At 39.6% G+C, this 20,281-nt stretch overlaps 1 protein-coding gene and 1 long non-coding RNA gene across 5 annotated transcripts in view; one reads left to right on the top strand and one right to left on the bottom strand.

Annotated features, from left to right (window-relative positions):
- Positions 1-19,037, bottom strand: part of LOC144283625 (uncharacterized) — a 33,780-nt gene extending 14,743 nt beyond the window's left edge. The window contains exons 1-2 of one of the 4 annotated variants that reach the window (XR_013352180.1): positions 18,727-19,037; positions 12,829-13,150 (exon numbers count right to left, since the gene is read on the bottom strand). Coding sequence is in view for 1 of the 4 variants with exons in the window: in XM_077847958.1 (XP_077704084.1) it covers positions 18,727-18,901 (175 nt within the window). In the remaining 3 variants the exon portion in view is untranslated. The other 3 variants (XR_013352182.1, XR_013352181.1, XM_077847958.1) reach the window with 3 other exon arrangements.
- The window catches only part of LOC144283626 (uncharacterized), a 39,328-nt gene that overhangs the window by 3,043 nt on the left and 16,004 nt on the right, over positions 1-20,281 (top strand). The gene's annotated exons all lie outside the window — the stretch shown is intronic.

The raw sequence follows: 20,281 nt of genomic DNA, 5'->3' as shown, positions 1-20,281 counted from the left end.
TTTCTCTGCAAATTCACTGTGTCACAATAAATGTGTTGTCTTAAGACTTTGTGACAAAGAGATAATGTTCTATGAAGGCTGCTTGAGAGATTTAATTTTGTTCTTTTAAAATAAGCACCCTTTCTGAGCAAGTTACACTAAAGCACAACAATTAGTTCAGTGTCTAGGGTAGATATTAAATCTGGATGTTTTCTCTTCTGTGTACGAATATATAATTGTTTGTAATATCTGTCCCGCAGACTCTTTTGTGATAGTGATAGCTTATTGTCACAATAATCAGAGCTAGGTTTAACCTGTCAACAATATCTGTTGAGTATGTATTTATTTAAGAAGTATTATGGAAAGGTAAAATAGAAAGGGATTACAGCCATTGCTCTCAAAAGTGTAACAGTTTATTTTTTTATTTTAAAGATTGTATTTATTTATTCATGAGAGACACACACACAGAGAGGCAAAGACAGGCAGAGGGAGAAGCAGGCTCCATGTAGGGAACCCGATGCAAGACTGGATCCCAGTGCCATAGGATCACGCCCTGGGCTGAAGGCAGATGACCTCAACTGCTGAGCCACCCAGGCCTCCCAAGGTATAACAGTTTAATGGAAAGGTGTAAAATTATCATCTTTAGGAAAAAGTGTATATCTCAGCACAGTAACAAGTGCAAAGGATTCATGCTCATGTGGTAAAAGAATAGTGGAATAATAGAAGAAATCTAGGTGAAGTAGGAAAGTTTTCATTGCTTTATATAGTAGGTTTTATATTTTAAAAGATAAAGTATGTTTGGGGCTTGGCTGGGTATATGTTCTCTACTTGAACTATTTTTATCTATAAAATATTTTTTTGGGGCAGAGCATGTGCTCTGAATTTCAACTGTTGTTACCTCACTAGAGGGATCATCCATCTAACCCAGCTCAAATGTCACCTTGCCTGCGAGCTCTTCTTCTATTCTCCTAATCAAGTGATCACTCTTTTCTTTTGCTATTATAAAACCCTTTTACAGCACAAGCCGTGCTCTGACTTACGGTATGGTTATGTTTGTATTTTCTTCATTAGATTGTAGACTTTGCTAAATCATTAACAAATTTGGAGGTACTTCCGCCCTCCCCTCCCCGTCGTCCCCCACCTTTTTTTTTTTTTACTGTTGCCTATAGTACTGGAGCATTTTTGTTATCACACCAGTATTCTGAAAAACCATAAGCTGTAAAGAGGTTCAAATTGTTTTACTTGGAGAAAGTGTGTTGTGTATGTATATTTAGAGGTAAACTATTTTTCCCTTATCACTAAAGCTTTGCATGCACAGTATAAGAATATTTGCATGCTCTTGAGTATAAGGCTGCCACTAGTATGTTGGTGTTCAAAACATTTCAGAAACTGCTCAAAACTTGTATTCCTGAAACAGTGTACCTGCCATCACCCTAAAATATTTTTGGAGTATATACTCCTAAGCTTAATCTCATTTCTTGATTCTTTTACTCTCTAGAGAGCATTAAAAATGGCTTTGAGACTGCCAACAGGCGCTCCTCATAGTAGTCCAAGGCGGAATGTGGGAAGACATTTCTTCATGATCAAATCACATACAGAGGTTTTACTCAAACCTTATGTTGCTCATCATAAAAAGGGAGCTACAATTTGGGCTGATGATGTGGGTAGTAAGATTCTGTTGTTCTAGGTGCTTCTTTAAGCCAGCCTAGAGGGGAAAAAAAGGTTTTCCAAATGTTCCTAAATAGAAAATGCAGTTGTAAGCAGCCAGTTGGCCCAATCAGCTGAGAAATCTCCATTCATTCAGCAAATTTTTATTGAGAAATGCATCTACTTTGTGTGCCATCGTGCCTAGCATTGAAGACAAGATTTTCTTTTTCTTTTTCTTTTTTTTTTTTTTTTCCCATTGAAGACAAGATTAAGTCCCTCTCTACCTAGTGAGCTCCTCTGAGTAGGATCCTTAAATAGAGTGGTACATGTGGATTAAAAGTAGTATAAACAAATGCACACGTAGGTGAATTTATTATTCATTCTTGTTTATTCTGTGTAACTTTTTCCAAAGCATGCTAACCAACAAGCATAGTCTTCCATACGAGGTGGGTTGGGTTCATGCAGACTGTTAAATAAATCTGTGAGCTCTAGAATTTTTTTTTTTTTTTAAATTTAAACCCTGTTCTTATGGGGCAGAATATTTTTGAGATTCTACAAACATAAATGTGTCTTTTCTTATACCCTACAAGGGTCATCCATTTCAAAGACTGCCGTTATGAGACTACATCTGTATGCTAGCTGATAACTGGTAGTTTCCTGATAGAGTAGTAACAGTCTTTTAAAATCAGAATGCTATAATAGATGCTTTTATCAGGATTTAAAAAAAAAGATTTTATTTATCTGACAGAGAGAGAGAGCGTGCACTCAAGCAGGGGGAGAAACAGAGGGAGAGGGAGAAGCAGGCTCTCTCCTCTGAGCAGGGAACTTGACAGTGGGACTCGATTCCAGGACCCTGGGATCATGACCTGAGCCTAAGGCAGACCCTCAACTGACTGAGCCACCTAGGTGCCCCCAGGATGTTTTTTTGGAAAAATAATCAATTTTTCAAATTTTTGAAAAAATATTATGAAAATAATCATTTTGAAAAGCCACTTATATAAAAATACTGTGTGAATTTTATTTAACATTAATAAAATATATAAAATGTACTGCCTCCCTCCCCCCCCAGTTACTTAATATTTGTATTTATTGAGAAATAATTAGATTGTTAATGAGACTGTACCGTGTAGGCCTGTCAGTGATGAGGTTAGCCAGGTCAAGAAGAATATCCAACCGAGGGGTACAGCCTATGGAGTTTGACCATAATGCAGTAATTATGATTTGTCAAATCTCATGAAGAGGTAAAGTTTTAAAATAATAGTGGTGCCTGGCTGTTTTGGTTGCTGGAGTCTTAGGGTTGTTGAGTTTGAGCCCTGCATTGAGTGTGGAGATTGCTTAAAAATAAAATCTTAAAGAATAAAAAAACCACAAAAAACGGCTCTTTGGAGATAATAGTCATTTACATACCATACAGTTCACCTATTTAAAGTGTTCAATTCAGTGGCTTTTGGTATATTCCAGAGTTGTAAACCACCACCACAATGAGTTTTAGAACTTTTTCATTCACCTTCCCCACCTCCCTTACCAGTCCTAGTTAACCATTGACTTACCTTCCATCTCTATTTGTCTGTTCTGAACATTTAATACAAATGAAATATAGCGTTTTAATAAATGTGCATTTCTGTATGAATTGGTCCCTTTCCATGTAATCCTGGGAGTGGAGAGGTACCTTCATCATGTGTGTAAGCTCCAAGTTTAGAAGGATTTTAAGAGGCAGTTAATCTAAAATCCCTTATTCTATCTAAGCCTGGAAAGTAGTGGGAAAAGAGATTTTTTTTTTCCCTAGTAAAATCACAAGACTCATTTTGCTGACAGTTTTTTATATTCATTTAATTATTTGGTGACTCTCAACAAGTACACAATTTATGTTTCAACTTCTGCCATTGGGCCTAAATAAAGAACAGTACTTTAAGAGAAGTTGCGGGGGGGCACCTGGATGGCTCAGTCAGTTAAGCGTCAGACTCGATTTTGGCTCAGGTTATGATTTCGGGGTCCTGGGATAGAGCCCTGCATGGGGCTCTGCACTTAGGTCTGCTTGGATTCTCCCTCTGCCCTTCCCTTGCTCATGCGTTCTCTAAAATAAATAAATAAATGAACCTTTAAAACAAAAAAGGTTAAACATACTTAGTTCTTTTTTTAAAAAAGATTTTATTTTTTTAAAAGATTTTATGTATTTATTTGAGGGAGAGAGAGAGCAGACAAGTAGTTGGAGGGGCAGAGGGAGAGGGAAAAGCAGACTCCCCACTGAGCAGGGAGCCTGATGTGGGGCTCAACCCCAGGACCCTAGGATTGCGACCTGAGCAGAAGGCAGCCACTAAACCAACTGTGCTACCCAGGAGCCCCTAAAGATTTGATTAATAATCTCTGTACTCAAGTGGGGCTTGAACTCACAACCCAGAGATTAAGAGGTACGTGCTGTGCTGACTGAGCCTGCAAGGCACCACCTTAGTAAGTTCTGATCATTGCTGAGTGTAACGGGAAGCGTTACCTTATTGGTTCAATATGTTATACTCCTATTGTGCCACTCACCATTTATTTGATCAAAACTAGTGCTGCATAGGTTCATGGCACTGAACTTTTATTGCTACTGCATAGTGCTGGTGACCTTGTAGGCACTTAATACATGCTTATTGATTCCTGATCACTATGATCATAGATATTTTCATTGGCCCTACTAGTCCGTATTTGTCATCTTGTAATAATAACAGCTAAATTTATTGAGAGTTTTGTGATAAGTACTTAAATGTACTATCTTTTAAGGTAAAAGGATGCAATTTATTTTTGAGAATTTTCTGTAATTATCTCCATTGATTATGGTTTGACAGTTTTTTTTTTTTTTTAAGATTTTATTTATTTATTCACGAGAGACACACAGAGAAAGAGAGGCAGAGACACAGGCAGAGGGAGAAGCAGGCTCCATGCAGGGAGCCCGACGTGGGACTCGATCCCAGGTCTCCAGGATCATGCCCTGGGTTGAAGGCAGGTGTTAAACCACTGAGCCACCCGGGCTGCCCTGGTTTGACAGGTTTCTGATCATTTCTTTGTCTTTTTAAGATTATTTTGAATGACCGTTTTTTATGTCATATCTAAGGCACTTTCATGTCGCTGCCTTCTTGATCTTTCTGGGAGATAAGATTTTCACCAACTACATCCTGCTGTTGGGTGACAGCAATTGTAGATACATCTCTATTTCAGAGCATCTATATTTTAGAGAGGTTGAAGTGTTGTGTTTGTTTGTTTTATTTATTAAAGGGCATCTGGGAATTGATGAGGAAGGGATATTAGTTTGTTCACTCACTGTAATGCAGCCTCACTTTTTAGCTCATAAAATATTCACATGTATGCTTTGTTGCCTGAATGAATTTCAACATGATATTTCAACTTCTCAGGATTCCGTGTTTTGTTTCTTCTGTTTTGAATTTTGGTATGTCTCTATTTTATGGTAAAATTCAGATGTGATGTAACTTAGTTCAATACTAGAGAATGCTGGAAAGATAATTTAACTGCAATTTTCAGTTTTGTTTCCCTGTTTAAAAAATAAGATGGTTTATGCTGTCTATAATACTAGTTAAAAAAATAATACTTTGGTGGTTCCTTTCATATGTCTTGGGCACTAGTGAACACATACTGGTTTATTTGCAGAAGAGCCTCCAGCCATTAGTTTCCTCAGTCAGCAATATACAGATCACCATATTTTGTTCATTTGTTGGTAAAACTATTCCTTTCTAAATCATGTTGGTTTGGAGATTGATTTACTTATTACTTTGTTAGCTATATCTCTTTGCTTTCATTACACTTGCTTATTGTACTTTCCTTGCCTTTCTAATATGATATGTTTAGTGTGCTATGTAAGAGTGGAATCCATAACCACACTTGATGAACGAATAGTCGATAAAAATTCTAGAAGGTTCTGAATAAGGAGCCAAGGAAGCATGGAGTTTTAGTGCTAGGACCTTGCTATATTGATTTTTGCTGCTTAGAGGACTCTTGCTTCTTTCCTGGTTTTTGGACTCTGTTTCAGGTAGGTGATGTTTCTGGATAGCAGGTGGTATAACAGGGTGGTATAATTACCTTGTAGATGTTTAGCTTCCCCTGAATAATAGACCTCTAAAATTCTATCTTATTGGGATGCCTGGGTGGCTGAGCGGTTGAGCGTCTGCCTTTGGCCCAGGATGTGATCCTGGGGTCCTGGGATCGAGTCCCACATCGGGCTCCCTGCATAGAGCCTGCTTCTCCCTCTACCTGTGTCTCTGCCTCTCTGTGTCTCTCATGAATAAATAAAATCTTAAAAAAAAAATTCTATCTTATTAAGTCTAACTCAAGTGGATGGTGAAAAAGTAAGTGGATAGAAAAAAGGAAAAGAATTTTTTCTTGGATGACTCGATATTCTTAGTTCTTTTTTTTTTTTTTTTTGATATTCTTAGTTCTTAAGAGAACCATCATGAGGCACCTGGGTGGCTCAGTCCATTGAGTGGCTCAGGTCATGGTCTCAGGTCCTGGGATTGAGCCCTGCATGGAGCCCCGCATTGTGCATGCACTCTCTCTATCTCAAATGAATAAATACAATCATAAAAAAGAGAGAGAGAGAGAGAATAATCATGATCCCCAGCTTGTACACCAGCATTCCTGAATGCACTGGTGTGTTGTTTGTTGCGATACAGAGCCTAATGTAAGCCCACGAGTAGAAGTTAGAGGACTTTGACCATGGTGAGGCTGCATGCAAAATAGCCACCTTTGCCTATTATCTGGATATTTATATTTCAACTGGACCTCTGGTAATCGATTTTCTTTGAGGTAAAATTGTCTTTGTAAGTGCTGTTTTCTATGTTTATGTTAATGATAACTTAGACTATGTCTTGTATTTAATATTCCTGGCAATACGGAAACTTTGGTATACTTTCAGTAAATATTGGTTACAGTTTAGTCATACATTTCTTTATGGTTGCTGCAACTTTCCTGTTATAGAACTCATGGAGTTACAATGTCTTCAGAGCTGGAATGTCTTTGGGAATAATCTAATACCACTCTTAAATTTTGTGGATGACAGTGAGCTTGTGGCTTGTTTAAGCTGTGGATAGAATAGACTTCTTTTTGAATCTCATTCTGGTGTCTTTCCTGTTCATGTATATGCTTTCCTAAGTAAAACTTTTTTTTTTTTAAGATTTTATTTATTCATGACAGACACACAGAGAAAGGTGGAGACACAGGCAGAGGGAGAAGCAGGCTCCCTGTGGGGAGCCCGATGCAGTACTCGATCCCAGGACCCCAGGATCATGACCTGAGCCGACAGCAGATGCTCAACCACTGAGCCACCTAGGTGTCCCAAAATATTAGTAATTTAAAAAATGAGTGTGATTGAATATCACTTTAAAAAACGCTTTATTTTGAAATAATTATAGACTCATGGAGGGATCCCTGGGTGGCGCAGCGGTTTGGCGCCTGCCTTTGGCCCAGGGCGCGATCCTGGAGACCCCGGATCGAATCCCACATCGGGCTCCCTGCATGGAGCCTGCTTCTCCCTCTGCCTATGTCTCTGCCTCTCTCTCTCTCTGTGACTATCATGAATAAATAAATAAAATCTTTAAAAAAAAAAAAAAAAAATAGACTCATGGGAAATTGTGAAAATAGTGTAGGGAGTTCTGTGTCACTTTGATTCAGCTCTGCCAGTTGTATTATCTCACATAATATAACATTAATAACATTAAATCAGGAAGCTGGCATTTGTACAAGAGTGTTAAGTAGCCATATTCAGTTTTCATGGTTTTTAATGCACTCATTCATGTGTCTGTGTATGTAGTTTTGTGCAATTAATAACATTTCATGTCTAGATTCATTTTACCACCGCCAAGTCAGGATGCAGTACTGTTCCATTACTGCCAAGAAACTCCCTCATGCAGCTCAAGGTCTCCTCCCCAACCCCCATCCCTGTTTACTGGCAACCACTAATTTGATCTATCTCTATAATTGTGTCATTTTGAGAATGCTACATAAATGGAGTCCTACTGTATGTATCTTTTTGAGACTGATTTTTTTTTCACTCAGCACAGTGTCCTAGAGAACCATCCAAGTTATGGAACGTATCAGTAGTTCATTTCTTTTTATTGTTGAATAGTATCATTGTATGACTGTGCCACAGTACACAGTTTGATTATTCACCTGTTGAAGAACATATGAATTGTTTCCAGTTTTTGGCTGTTAGGAATAAAGCGGCTATGAACATTTATACATAGGTTTTTGTGTGAACCTAAGTTTTCATTTCTCTGGGATAAATGCCCAAGAGTGGAATTGCTGGGTTATGTTGTATGTGTATGATTAATTTTATAAGAAACTGCTGGACTATGTTCCAGACTATATGTTCTCTCCAGCAATGTATGAACAATCTGGTTTCTCCATAACTTGTTAGGATTAGGTATTTTCACGTTTTTTTTTTTTTTTTTTTATAATAGTCATTCTAAATAGTTGTGTAGTGATATCTCATTGTGGTTTTGATTTGCCTTTCCCTAATGGGCAAATTGTTTCCCTAATGAGCAAATTGGGTTGTTTTTCATTGTTGAGCTTTGAGAGTTCTTTCTATATTCTAGGTATAAAACCCTTTCAGTCCTCTGTCAGATATGTGATGGGCAAAATTTTCTTCCCATCCATAGCTTGTCTTTTCATCCTCTTAATTGGGTATCTTACAGAGCAAAAAAGTTTGAAGTTTTCATGTAGTGCATTCAATCATTTTTTTTTTTTAATGAATTGTGCTTTTAGTGTCACATCTATGGACTCTTCATCTAGTCCTATGTCTCAAAGATAATTTTTTCTTACGTTTTCTTCTAAAAGTTGTATAGTTTTACAATTTATAAGATAATCAGTCTTACCTCATAATCTTGATAAAATTTTGTTAGTTCTACCATTTTCTTGTTGCATGGTTGTATTTTGCTTTATTATATTAATCTGCCTTTCTTTGCAATAACTATTACAGATATAGCCAAGTATCCAGTTCTGATAGCTTTAAAATTTTTTTTTAAACATTTTAATTCCAGTATAGTGAACATACAGTGCTATTTTCATTTCAGGTGTGCAATATAGTGATTCAGCACTTCCATATATTACTCAGGGCTCATCAAGACAAGTGTACTCCTTTAATGCCTCTCCCCTATTTCCCCCATCAGCCCACTCACCTCCCCTCTGGTAGCTGTCGGTTTGTACTCTAGAGTTGAGTTATTTGGCTTGACTCTCTTTTTTTCTTTGTTAATTTTTGTGAAAAAAGATTTTATTTATTTGAGAGAGAGAGAGGGAGAGAAAGCACGAGCAGAGGGGAGGGGCCCAGGGAGAGGGAGAGGGAGAACCCTCTGGTGGGTGTATGTACTCCACTTTGAACTTAATACATTTTGAATCTCTAAATAGTAGGAACTGAGTAGGTCTGGTATGATTTTTTTCTCTCAAATATTTAAATTTATCTTAACATTTCCCAATTTCTAAAACCGTATCTTTGCCAGGGGTGCCTGGCTGGCTCAATCAGTAGAACTTGAGACTCTTGATCTCAGGGTGGTGAGTTCAAGCCCTACATTGGGCATAGAACTGACTTAAAAAAACAAAAACAACCCTCATATCTTTCCTTTTTTATAAATGTGTTGTTTTTGGGAAACACTCATTAAACTCAGTCAATATTAATTTTCCTTACTGTTAGGACCTGGGCCTTCTCTCTAACACCCATGTTTTCCCAGCTCTCCCTGGAGAATAATGTAAAAGAGGCAGGTTTTTCCTAAGAATTGTGCTTTGGTGCCAGAGGATCTTCAGCCAGCAGTCTTCACTACTTTGGTATCTATTTGACAAAAATAATTAAAGTTTGGTTTGTTTTATTGCATACTTTAGATTTTTATTCCTGGGTGTTGCAAATTTTGGCACAAAATCAAAAGTGAGACATACAACTATCCTTGCAAAGACTAATTTTATATGGTCTGTAATGGCAGTAGTTTAACGTGCAATAAAATAAGTTGTATGAAAAATTTTGAGTATGTGTTCGCATGCATTTTCCTAGTGAGAGGTCCATAGGTTCATCAGATTTCAAAGCAGAGGCCACGATCCCGAGAAGATTAAAAATGGCTGCTCTAGAGGTAAAAGTTCAATCAAGACATTTGCCAACAATTTAACACCAAGGCTTTTGCTGTCAATCACAGACCCTTTCCCTGATCTCCATCCTGTGTCCGCAGCCTTTTTTTCAGGACATAAAAAGGAAATTCTTGTTTCCCAAGTGTTTAGGGGAGAGTGAAGGAACATCTTAAGAGCTCATTATTATTATTATTTTTAAAGATTTTATTTATTTATTCATGAGAGAGAGAGGCAGAGACACAGGCAGAGGGAGAAGCAGGCTCCATGCAGGGAGCCTCATGCGGGACTCAATCCTGGGTCTCCAGGATCACGCCCTGGGCTGAAGGCAGGTGCGCTAAACCGCTGAGCCACCCAGGGATCCCCATAAGAGTTCATTATTAAATGAGACTGGATACCTGGAGGTCAATTATACTGCTCCAGTAAACATTTTTTTCAAATAGGATCCATTCCTATATGGTTGATGGGATCCTGAAAAATGATTTGTCACATATGTCAAGATATATTAAAATGTTGATAATCTCTCATCCAATATATTATGCCTCGGGAAATTTATCTGAATGCTTGAAATAGTTATAAAAACAATTTACATGTTCAAATCTGGAGCCTAGAATTATACAATTTTGGAAGGAATCTAAAAATCATGTGATTTTAGACTTATTTCTTAACTTACTATCATATGACCTCTTCTCATATGCCAAAGCATGGGGTGGAGAGATTTAAAAACTTTAAACAAAATCATGCACAGAGATTTCTAATGATGACAGGAGAGATGGTTTTGATTGAAGTAGGGGGTAAGAAAAGGCTTTTTCCCTTTACCCCAAAACACACACACGTATGTGCGCATGTGCACATGCATACGTGCAAATAGAGGGTAATGAGGGCTTTAGAAACAGTCCAGTGGAGGCTGTGCTCTCTGAATCCTGGTTCCACTGGTTTGGTTCCACAAACATTATTATAAGAGTATCTCTTATAAGCCTGGCAGTTTGGGTTGTTATTCAGAGTCTCCAAGTGCCACGGGTAGTCTCAGATTCCTCATGTATAAAATGAGTAAAACATGATTTCCCTCATAGAGTTTTTGTGGGGATTAAATGAAAAGATACAAATGAAGCACATGGCATTGTGCTTGTGGCAGGCAGAGGAATGGCCTGCCTCCCTTCCACATCTTCATCCCTGGAACCTGTGAACGTTATGCGACACAGCTGAAGGGCATTCAGATTTCAGGTGGAGTTAGGGTTGATACTCAGCTAATTTTAAACTAAAGTATCCTGGTTATCAGGTGGGCCTATTGTAATCACAAGGGTCTTTTTTTTTTTTTTTTTTTAAGATTTTATTTATTCATGAGAGACACAGAGAAGCAGAGATATAGGCAGAGGGAGAAGCAGAGAAGCAGACTCCCCACAAGGAGCCTGATGTGGGACTCGATCCCAGATTCCAGGATCACGCCCTGAGCCAAAGGCAGAAGCTCAGTCTCTGAGCCACTCAGGCATACCTCACAAGGGTCTTTAAAACAGGTAGGAGACGGAAGAGTCAGGACCCAAGAGATGGCGTCAGGAGAAGGAAATGAACATTTACTGGTGGCTTTGAAGATAAGAGGGGGCCAGGAGCCAAGGAATGTGGGCAGCCTCTCTAAATTGGTAAAGGCAAGAAAACGGATTCCCCATAGAGCTTCCAGAAGGGAACCCTGCTCTGCCAATGCTTTGGTTTGAGCCCAATAGGACCTGGGCTATTTTGGACTTCTGACTCCTGGAACTCTGAGATAATGAATTTCTGTTATTTTAAAGTTTGTGATCATTTGTCACTGCAGCAATTGATTGCACTGCAGGAAACTGATATAGTGCTTGCTTAATAAATGTTAGGGGTTAACTAAGCATTCTTTCTCTCAAAACCATCTGCTGAATTTAATCCTTATCTACTTCAACATATCCCTGTACCTAGTTTTCTCTTTTCAGAAAGACAAATGCCCTTTATCTTCTTTCCACGGGAGCCCCAGGATCTCTTTCCTTCCCCATTTTCTGTCCCCTCCTGTAACTTCATTTTTTCTTGTCTTTTTGCCCATTACCTTAAAATACACACAGAGCTATCACCTCTTGGAGAAGTCTCTGCTTGATGCTTTCCCTTTTCGTTACCACACTGTCATCCACTCCCGAGAACCACAGGACCTTAAAATGTCTTCACATTTATCAGATAACTTCCTGTTTAATTTTTTTTTTTTTTTTTTTTAGATTTTCTTTATTTGACAGTGTGCACACACAAACAGGGGGAACAGGAGAGGGAGAAGCAGGCTTCCCACTGAGCAGGACTCTGGCATCATGACCTGAGTTGAAGGCAGACCCTTAACCGACTGAGCCACGTAGGCACCCCTATTTTCTGTTTAATTGTGTACAGGTTTATAACTATTATATGTGATATAAATTCACATAAGAATTTGAGTGCTTACCTTTCCATAAGCATTATATACTATGTTGGTTCATATGAGTTTAGAAAAAGAATGAGAACGCTTCGCTTCTCTGTGGGATCCTATTGCAGACAATAAGTAAATTAGTAAACAGTAATAAGCAGTAAATACTAAGCATCAGGTGTCAAGGCAAGCAGTAAGGACAGTACTAGGTATCGTTAGAGGGCAAGGTAGGGAGAGGCTGTTTTAGACTGGGATAACCTCTGAAGGCTTTTTTTAAAAAGATTTTATTTATTCATTCATGAGAGACACACACACACACACACACACACACAGAGAGGCAGAGACCACAGGCAGAGGTAGAAGCAGGCCCTATGCAGGGAACCTGATGTGGGACTCGATCCCGGGACTCCAGAATCACGCCCTGAGACAAAGGCAGGCGCCAAACCTCTGAGCCACCCAGGGATCCCCCGCTGAAGGCTTTATAGGAGAATTTCTTGAGTGAGGAATGTACTCTTACAGGAATTGGGGAAATTAGTTTCAGTAACATAACCCGTGTTATTAGAAACACAAAACTTCTTAAAATTTACTCATTTTTTTTGTGAACATATGTGGAAAATATTTTTTTTACTGTTGAACTTTAATGGTTGAGGAGAGACCCCTGGAGAATTTAAAAGATGTATAGCTCTAAATTACAGTAAATTTACAACACATTTATCTTGATAATCTCAAGTATAACATGAGATCTTTATTTCCTCTGTTGCCTTGAGTGATACATACTGCTTTTTCATTGTATTATGTTTGATGTTAACTATATAAATCTGAAAATATGATTTGAAATGTAGTATGACCTAATCTCAGGTCATTGTGTTTTATGCACTAAAAACCTTGATTACATGGGATCCCTGGGTGGCGCAGCGGTTTGGCGCCTGCCTTTGGCCCAGGGCGCGATCCTGGAGACCCTGGATCGAATCCCACGTCGGGCTCCCGGTGCATGGAGTCTGCTTCAGTCTCTGCCTCTCTCTCTCTGTGTGACTATCATAAATAAATAAAAATTAAAAAAATAAAAACCTTGATTACATTTTTAAAGGGAAGTATTATATGGGCTCACTAGAGACAATTATGTTAGACTTACCTTCTTCTTAAGTAGGATTATTAAACTTTGGGTCAGGAGAGTGTAGAGGATAACCGTATAAACGAATTTCTGCCAGTCATTCTATAATATTTCTGTGGACGAGTGGAAGAATGTGGACTAGATGACCATAAAATTAGTTGGAGATGTGATTAGTTGAGTAAGTCACTTTAAAAATTAGTGAATAGTGAATTGATGACCGTTGGAGAAAAATTTCTCTTCCTGAAAGTTAACTGTCCATGTTTTTGTAACATGAATAGAAACATTGATACTATGCTTGTCACATTTTTGGATGAAATGAATTTGTTAGGGTTAACTTTTGAAAATATTTCTGATTGAAATGGTGGGCCAATGCTAACATGATAACCTACTGGAGCTTGATAGGAAGCTCCAGGTTGAGAAAACAGCTGCATTAATTATTGGGACGAAGAAGATGTGGTTGAATACAAACAACTTACATATTTTAATTAGTGTAATCAATTCTGTATGGATATAAAATATAATGTGACTAGGAGGAAGGCTGCACAGACTTCTAGTGTGGACTAATAGGAGAAGGTTCAGAAGATGAAAGGTGGTAGGCTTAATCTGTACCATCCAGACAACACCTGGAATATCGTGTTGTTCTGGATGTCATATTTGAGAATGAATCAGGAAACCACAAATCAGACCTGTTGGTGAGGATATGGAGACATTGTTACCCTTGTATGTTGCTGGTAGAAATGTAGAAGGGTATAGCTGCTGTGGAAAACAGTTCGGTGGTTAGATAGTTAAATCTAGAACTAAGATATGAACCAGATAGTCCACTCCTACGTATGTACCCAAAAGAACTGGAAACAGGTATTCAGACAGTTGTACATGAATATTTATCATAGTTCTGTACTTACATAGCAGTGTACATTAGCAAAAAGGTAGAAACAACCCAAGTGTACATCAACTAATGAATGGAGATATGCCATGTTTTGGTTATCCACTCAATGGAATATTATTCAGCCCTAACAGTGAGGTACTGATAAATGCTACAGAGTGCATGAACCTCAAAAACCTTATGCTAAGAAGCTGGAAACAGAAGAGGATCTGTTATGTGATTTCATTGATGTGAAATATCCAGGGCCGTTAAATCCACACATAATAAATCAGATTGAGTGATTGCCAGGGCCACGGGAACAAGAAATGACTGCTTGACGGATATGGTTTCTTCTTGGGATGGTGAAAATGCTTTGGAACTAGATAGAGGTATTAGTTGCAAAACATTGTGAGTGGCCTATGTGGTGTTGAGCTGTGCACTTTAAAGTGGTTACTTATCTGGTTTTCACCTTATAGTGTCAGTAAGAAATCAAATGGTTAGTACTGGGAATCCTGAAATAAGCCCCATGATTAATAGATTTATTTATTATTATTTTTTAACAAATGTGCCAAGAAAATTCAATAGGGAAAGAATGGTCTTTTTGGTGCTGAGACACCTTGAGATTTGAGATATACATGCAAAAGAAGAAATTTGAATTGCTTCTTCCTCACATCATACACACAGATTAACTAAAAATGGATCATAGACCTAAATAACATCAGAAATGACAAAATTCTTAGAAGAAAATGAGTAAATCTTAATGACCTTGGCTCTGCCTTAGGACAAGCCACAGAGAATAAAATAGATAAATTGGACTTTATCAAATTAAAAACTTTTGTGCCTCAAAGGATACCATTAAGAAAGTGAAAAGCCAAACCATAAAATTGGAGAAAATATTTGTAGTTTCTGTCTAATGAGGGACTTGACTCTAAGGTCTATAAAGAACTCTAACAACTCAGTGATAAAGATAATCTAACTAAAAACGATGAGTAAACTGGTATATTTTATGGTATGTGAATTATAGCTCAAAAACAGTTAAAAATGATAGAGATTTCTAGTCATAAGGGATTCAAAATTAAAATCCTACACTTAGGGCACCTAGGTGGCTCAGTTGGTTAAGCCTTTGGCTCTGGTCATGATCCTGGGAACGAGTCCCCAGTCCCACATTGGTGGCTCCCTGCTCTGCGGGGAGCCTGCTTTTCCCTCTGCCCCTCCCCCTGCTTGTGTTTTCTCCCTTTCTCTCTCTCTGTTAAATAAGTAAAATCTTAAAAAAAAAAAAAAAAAATCCTACTCTTTCCCCATTGCTGCTGCTTTTTGCTTTTGCCCTCCTGCACTACAGCTTCCAATTTCTGTCCCCGGTGCTTTTTATACTGACAAGTTTGAGAATATTTACATTCTCTTCTGTAACCTTAATGAAGTCTTTGGTGCTTTGTGTTTATGTTGGTCTGATGGCTTTTAATTAATTGTGCAAATATTCCGGAGCAAAGAAGTAAGTTACGGTGACATTTCCTTCTCTTTATGCCAGAGTCATGACCCCATGCCCATAGGAGGAGGATGTTCATAGCATCAAAGACAAATAGATTCTCTTTCTGTAACCCATCAGCTGCTCAAAGTCCTGTCACATTTTTCCACACTTGAACCAGGACTTTCTTTTTCTAGTATTTTTATTTTTTAAGTAATCTCTATGGCCAATGTAGGGCTCAAACTCATGACCCTTAGATCATCAGGAGTCATGCTCTACCAACTGAGCCACACAGGTGCCCGAGAACCATGACTTTCTTGAATAGATTTTTTCCCCCTGGTGTATTACTTTGGTTCTTTTGGCAATGTTTTTGCGGAATATCGGAGTATTGAACCATAGGTGATTTAGCTGATCATCTTGGCCTTTCTTTTATTGTTGGTGGTTACTGTTGCTCCAGGCATCTTTTTCTCACTTACTAAAAGCTGAGAAGGGGATAGGATGGGCCCTGATTCTTTTAGATCTTCCGTACCCCCCCCCAACGCCCCTTTAAAAAAAAAAAACTTAGTTTTGAAAAATTTAAACTTACAAAATTGTGAAAATAGTAATGTGCACTGTTGTCTAATTTTTACGTTGATTCCTCAGTTATAAACCTTTTGCTATATTTCCTTTTCCCTTTATCTCTGTCTCTATATAGTTGTTTTTTTTGGGAATCTTTTAGAACACTGGAGAGATAACTCTAAATGCTTTACTGCGTATCACCTGTGAAAAGGACTTTCTCATGTGATCATGGAACGATGATTATATTCAAGAAATTTAACACCTGAGTTCCCTGGGAAGCAGATGCTGAGGTCAGGAGTAGGATTGCACAGAAGTAAAAGAAAGAAGCAGGAATGGGCAAGTGGAGCGGTCAGATTGTGATGATGGCCTGTCTGCCAGAAGCAGCAGCAGATCTGGAGTCAAGATTGTCCATTAGAAGAGTTCTGTGTTGGCTAGAAATTCCTTGGCCTCTACCTTGCCTTTCTTAGTTATGAGCTTGAGCTGTTCAGAGATTGAGACCTCCTGACAGCTGAAGCCACTTTGATGAAGCTAATAGCTTACTCACACTCCTCACACCTGGTGGTGAGTCTTTGGATGTGGGTGGTACATTTCCATGTCTACCATGATATAGTGCTATTATCTAATATACAGTCTATATTCAGATTCACCAGTTGCCTGATAAGACCCTTTATAGCACATTTCCTCCCCATCAGATCTCTTTTTCTTTCTTTCTTTCTTTCTTTCTTTCTTTCTTTCTTTTTTTTTTTTTAGATCTCTTTTTCATTTTAGAAAGTCTTTCAAGTTGCTCCCCAGGTGATTTTCCTGTAGTCTCATTGGCCTGAAATGAATCACTTCTGTACAATGGGACAGGAGAGATTGCTCAGGCCAATTGCTGGCAAAGGAGAATGGGATTTCCAGGCTTACTTTAGACTTGCAGGGACTTCATCCCCCTGGATCTGGGAGAGAGGCTACCTTTTCTAATCATGTGCTTCTCACCTGATAACTTAAAAAAAAAAAAATAAATTTAGGTTTCTTTAGTAAGGGAGAAGGGAGGAACACTGGGCAGACAATTAGCAGCATTCTGTAGGAATTCTATGTTGCATATGCATTGTTTTTTCTATTGAGAAGCATATGCATTCCTGTCATTAAACTAGCGTCTTAGTTATTCTGTCTTTTGAATGGAATCCACTCCTTTCTTCCTTTTATGGAGTTTGCTAATTTTCTGTTTTAAAAGGATGAATTATTGTCTAGTCCTGCTGCACAGCTGCCATCCTGGGACGTCTTTTTCATTTCACTCTTGGATCATTTCCACAGTTTCTTGTGTTCTCACATCTATTTTATTGGTTTTCATCCTTGTTGCTAGAGAATACCCTCAAGTAATGTCCTTACTTGCCTGAAAGTGTCTTTATTCTGCTTTCTTACTTGATGGATCATTTGGATTTAAAAATCTAGGTCAGAATTATTTCACTTTAGAAATTTCTGAGGCATTGCTCTGTCTTCTGCAATTGAGAGTTTCTGATTTTAGTCAGATTCTTCATTTTAGTCATTTTTCCTCAAATCATTTAGAATCTTTTCTTGGTGTTTGTGTAATTTCCCAAGATTTGCCTAGATGTTTTTTTCATGGAACAGAAGGTAGGTCACTTCCCCTCATTTATCACCTGGCTCCCTGTCTTAGAAGTGTCCTTTATTACTAATCTTTTTTTCTGGGCAATTTCACCACCAATGTGGATGGTTCATCAGATGCCTTTGACAGACCATGTATTTAATAATGTGGCTCAGCCTTAAGCCAAATGTGTTAATTCCGTTCTCCTTGTTCATGATTGGTTTCAGAATAGTGACACATCAAGGAAGTCTGTTGGGAGTCAGGTTTCCTTTGACATATGAAGGTACAGCCCTTTTGGGTGTTGTCATATGAGCTCATGATACTTGGAGCTGCTGCAGCCATCTTGGGTTGAAGAGAGTGAGAATGACCCTCGTCTCAAAATTGTCTAAGATGGAACTCCTGATCTCCAGCCCTTCCCCCACCCCAGTTTTTCACTCCATCTTTCCAGTTGCTAAGGCCCAAAATTTTGGTGTTACGCCTAACTTCACTCTTTTACATTCCACATTTGGTTTATTGGAAGATCCTGTGAGCTCCTCCTTCAAATGACCTTTACAGTTTTACTGTTTTTTCCTATTTACCCCTAGTGCCATCGTGGTCCAAGCTACCACTGTTTCTGGCCTGAGTTACTGCAATAGAGCAGTGCCTACCCAGGGGATTTTATTGGGAGGCAGTCAGACCTGGGGCCTGTGTCCATATTTGACATCACATTTACCTAGGAGAATATGGGCCAGCTTACCAGCAGAGAGGCACAAACATCCTTCCCCCCCCCCCCCCCCCGAGGATTGGGGGCGGTTCTTGTAGCTTTGCGGAAGGAGAAGAGCAGCGGTGTCTCGCTGGCTCAGTTGGTGGAGCAAGCAGCTCTTGATCTCCGGGATGTGAGTTCAAGTCCTATGTTGGGCCTAGAACTTACTTTAAAGCAAAATCTATATAAAAAGAAAACGAGAACGCCAGAACTATCCTATCCCCTGCCTCTCCTTCCAGGTGAAGCTTAGGTGTGGGTAAAGAGGCGCACAGGAGCTGGTCCGTCGCTCACCCGGCTCAGGGCCCCTGCGAGGTGCGGTGCGCAGCGGGTTCAGGTGAGCGCGCCGCGGGCAGCCCCGAGCTGCAGCCGCCCCCAGGTTCAAGGTTCCTCCCAGGCCCAAGCAGCCCGCCCGTGGGTCACTATTACCGTGAGCCGTGTTGCCTGGTGACACAGCTGACACTGACATTCCGTGGTTTCCCGGGGAACAGAGCTTTCAGGAAGTTAACTGAATCCAAGAGCAGTTTCTCCGGCCGAAGGACCAGGGTTTCCCTGACCGTGGGTCACAGCCACGCTCCTGATCCCCACCTGGCTGACTCGTCAGTTCTTTGTTCGCCTGTGTGCCGTACACCTGTTCACTCACCTGTATTCCAGTTAAAGATTGCAACCCCCGGGGCAGCCCGGGGGCTCAGCGGCTTAGTGCCGCCTGCGGCCCGGGGCGTGACCCCGGGGTCCGGGGATCGAGTCCCGTGTCAGGCTCCCTGCATGGGGCCTGCTTCTCCCTCTGCCTGGGTCTCTGCCTTTCTCTCTGTCTCATGAATAAATAAATAAAATCTTAAAAAATAAATTAAAAACTAAAGATTGCAACTCCTACCAGCCTGGTGCTTGACAATCCATGATTCTTTTTTTTTTTTTTTTAATAGCTTCTTTCACCTTTTCCTACCCTGTAATTTTTAATTTACCCAGTTTTATTTATCATCTCCCATTGTTACATGTGATCTACAGGAGGCCAGCCTTCTTAGGTGTCTTACTTTTCATTGTCATAGCCCAACTGCTGGGGACAGTACCTAGAGCATCGTTGATGCTCCATAGTTTTATTTTTCATTTTCTGTATTTTTTTCTAAAGATTTATTTGGTAGAGAGTGGGTGTGGGGCAGAGGGCGAGGGAGAGAGCCGATCCTCAAGCAGACTCCCTGCTGAGCGCAGAGCCAGGTGGTAGTCCGGCTCAGTCCCACCACCCTGAGATCATGACCTGAGCCCAAATCAAGAGTCTGACTCTCACTGACTGAGCCGCCCAGGCATCCTGCTGCTGCTGCTGCTGCTTCCTTTTTTTTTTTTTTTTTTAAGATTTTATTTATTTATTCTTGAGAGACACGTAGAGGCAGAGACACAGGCAGAGGGAGAAGCAGGCTCCCTGTGGGGAACCGGATGCAGGACTCGATCCCAGGACCCAGGGTCATGCCCTGGGCATAAGGCAGGCGCCACACCACTGAGCCACCCAGGGATCCGATGCTTAGTATTTATAAATAAATGAGCACACCTTTACCAAGGGCTTACTGTGTGCTGAGTGTCTTAACATACATTAATTTTCATGAAACTCTCGAAAATAGGTACTTTTATTACCTCCTTTTTAAATAAGTGTGGAAACAGAGAGGTTAAGAAACTTACCTCCTGTTTCAAAAGTCCTGAGTGAATCCTCCCCTCCCCCCCAGTCTTCCAGGCTGTCTTTGGAGCCTGAGCTCTTTAACCGATACACTGCAGTTAAGCATCTTTCTGCATAAGCAATTTTTTAACCTGTTTTTGGATTATTTCGTAAATTTCCCTTTGGGTTAGAGGTTATGAACATTTT

The sequence above is a fragment of the Canis aureus genome, chromosome 14 (genome assembly GCF_053574225.1).
Source record: "Canis aureus isolate CA01 chromosome 14, VMU_Caureus_v.1.0, whole genome shotgun sequence".
NCBI classification, from domain to species: Eukaryota; Metazoa; Chordata; class Mammalia; order Carnivora; family Canidae; genus Canis; species Canis aureus.
Note: the sequence above shows the minus strand (reverse complement) of the source record. Positions and strands in the feature narration are given on the sequence as shown.